Below are 2,645 nucleotides of genomic sequence, written 5' to 3'. Positions count from 1 at the left end.
GCATATGTGGTGCCCAGTAAACCATAACACTCCTTTCTAGCACATTGATCCATTACATCCAAACAATATGCATATGAAAGTAGAACCTGACTGCAGAATGTTGTTGCTGCATAAAAGAAAATATTTTTTCCTCCTTATTTATAGCCCTGAAGCATTTACCAGTGTGAAGGCTTACTTTCAATTCCTTTATAAAATTTTCAGCAATTCTTTAGTAACTTTATAATACTTTGCTGTGATTTAAATGCAGCATAAACAGCAAAACACACAATGTGTTGTGCAGATATACAGCATACAAAGGCAGGGAAGTGGAGGGGCTGTTAGTGGGGACGCGGTCACACACGCTACATAGAAGCTTTCACTCAGCCGACACCACTCCTTAATTGTTTCCAACCATTAACCTCTGGAGGCTAAGAGGACATTAACAAGGAGAATTATACCATTCTTGTAGCTGTGCAACACAGGTTGACAGCAGTCATCGAGCCATCTAATTAGTTCGAGCTATCCGAGGAGTCCGAGGAGAAAAACTGTCGCTGATAAGGACCGTGAGATGCTGTTGAAAGCTCCGGAAAATATTAGAAAAGACTAGAATAACAGATCAGAGGGTTAACAGATAGCACTGAATTGCATTAGGATATCTGGCATACAATAGACAAATAATATGTGTTCCACAGAGAAATGTTGCTAGTCAATTGTATTTCATTTCTTCTGTTACCAAATGTAGTTTAACTCTCTGTCATGTAGATCTCACTTACTAAAGAATGGAGAGCAAGAGTACAAACTACAGGAGCTGTGATAAAAGAGATTGGCAGTCAGCTGCCAATCAGCTGCTTTTTACTAAATGTATTTTCCTCGTAACTATTTATTGACCTAATTGAATTATGATATGCTCTGTAGTATTTTGAGATTTCTGAAATGTAAAGGGCAATAGAAATAAAATGTATTATTATTATTATTATTAGCTGCGCTCTGTGTGTGTAGGTTGCATATGTGCATGTGTGTGTGTTTTCATTAGGTTTACGATTTTGAGCACAGGAAAAATAATGTATGGAGACCAAATTAATAAAACCAGACACCTGCAGATGCATGTGTTTCCGCAGATGATTTGGCTCAAGCCTTTACTTGACAAATTACATTGCACCAGAAGACACTACAAATTATTGCACCAGATAAGATCTGAGCCAAAGGGGGGGAAAAAAACACCGGAAGACAAATGATGTAGAAGTCACGCAGGGAGAGATGCAGTCATAGAAACCGGGTTTCTGTCACAGCAAGGCACCACATACAGTATAACGAGAGAGAGAGAGAGATCAAAGGCTTCAAGTAAAGAACCATTAGATTTTATTTAAAATTAAATTCGTAGCATGAACATCATGTCACATGAAATGTAAGGTTTCTAATTGATGTTTGGAAACAGAACTTGTGTACAGGGGATGTGGTCAGCTTGCTGTTTCAAGGTTTCAGTTGACGATGATTGGGGAAGCTTGTCAGAGGAGCAAACCCTTCACTGCTCCAGCGTAGCATGCTTCATTTGACACCAGCTAGGGTTGGAAAATGCTTGAGATGAAGGTGGAAAAGATTTCCCCGTCTGAATCTGAGGACAAGGCCACTGCTTCGCTGAATGGCTCTTTACTTTGTTCAAGTCCCTCGTGACCTCTGCCTGCAACTGTAAAGTGAAATGATGATCTTTGAAAAGTGCTCAAAGTACCGGGTGCAGAGGCCTTTCAAAAGGCTGGGATTACCAGAAGAAGCGAGACTGACTTAAAATTGTTTTGGTTTTTCATGGAGTGACACTTAGATGGGCACAAGTGTTTCGGCTAACTGTCACTTTGAAAGTGTTTGGTGGCTGCTTGCTGATGGATTCCATCTCGACTGGGTTCTTTGTTTGGTTTTCCACTATGACAGACAGAGAGACATTGACATATGGATCCAAGATGCGCTGGAACAAACAGCACAAAGCACTTTAATCCAAAATTGGCTTGTCATGGGCTTTATGAGCTTCAGGAAAACAGTAAAGCTGTTAAATGATGTCCCTCCGTCATGTGGAGAAACAATAAAAGAGCATCTTTTCTCCACAGGTGGAGTCTCCGCTGGCAGTGGATGCAGTATTGGGAGAGTCTGCGTTCTCTGTCACAGATGACAAGGTTTCCATCACAGAGATGCGTGTTCACGGCATCTCAGGCCTGACCCTATCACTGCAGCCCAGCCCCGGCAACAGCCACACCATGGTGGCCAAGGCAACCGGCATCCAGACGCTCACTGCTCCCAAGCAGGTAACTTATCACACAGTGCAGAGAAATTACCAGTTATTCACCCTGTCCATTTTTCATTTATGTTCAGTAGCTGCTTCATGTTAGAGGTGTAAAGATTACCTGAAGTGTATCAGATACAGATACGGTTACATGTGTACACAACCATACGTCTAAATGAAATCTTTGTTAAATACGGAACTCTTTCTCTGTGCGCCTGTGCTGCTTGTGAGTGTGGGTAGATACTGAACCCTAAATTGAATTGCACAATAGACAGTTAAAGAAATGGAAAAATCCCCGGCATAGACTTGCAACGGAGATCAGGGGAGTCTGGTAAAAGCACTTTTCACAGTAATGGCTGAGCGTTACTGCGTAGCCTCCAACTGAGCTTGACAACGT

At 41.7% G+C, this 2,645-nt stretch overlaps 1 protein-coding gene across 2 annotated transcripts in view; it reads left to right on the top strand.

Annotated features, from left to right (window-relative positions):
- tmem132e (transmembrane protein 132E) overlaps window positions 1-2,645 on the top strand; it is a 346,965-nt gene that overhangs the window by 334,727 nt on the left and 9,593 nt on the right. For both annotated transcript variants that reach the window (XM_032533311.1, XM_032533312.1), the window contains exon 8: window positions 2,076-2,270. In XM_032533311.1, coding sequence (XP_032389202.1) covers window positions 2,076-2,270 — 195 coding nt within the window. The remainder of the gene's footprint in view (window positions 1-2,075; window positions 2,271-2,645) is intronic.

The sequence above is a fragment of the Etheostoma spectabile genome, chromosome 13, assembly GCF_008692095.1.
Source record: "Etheostoma spectabile isolate EspeVRDwgs_2016 chromosome 13, UIUC_Espe_1.0, whole genome shotgun sequence".
NCBI lineage: Eukaryota > Metazoa > Chordata > Actinopteri > Perciformes > Percidae > Etheostoma > Etheostoma spectabile.
This window is presented reverse-complemented; position numbering and strand designations above follow the sequence as displayed.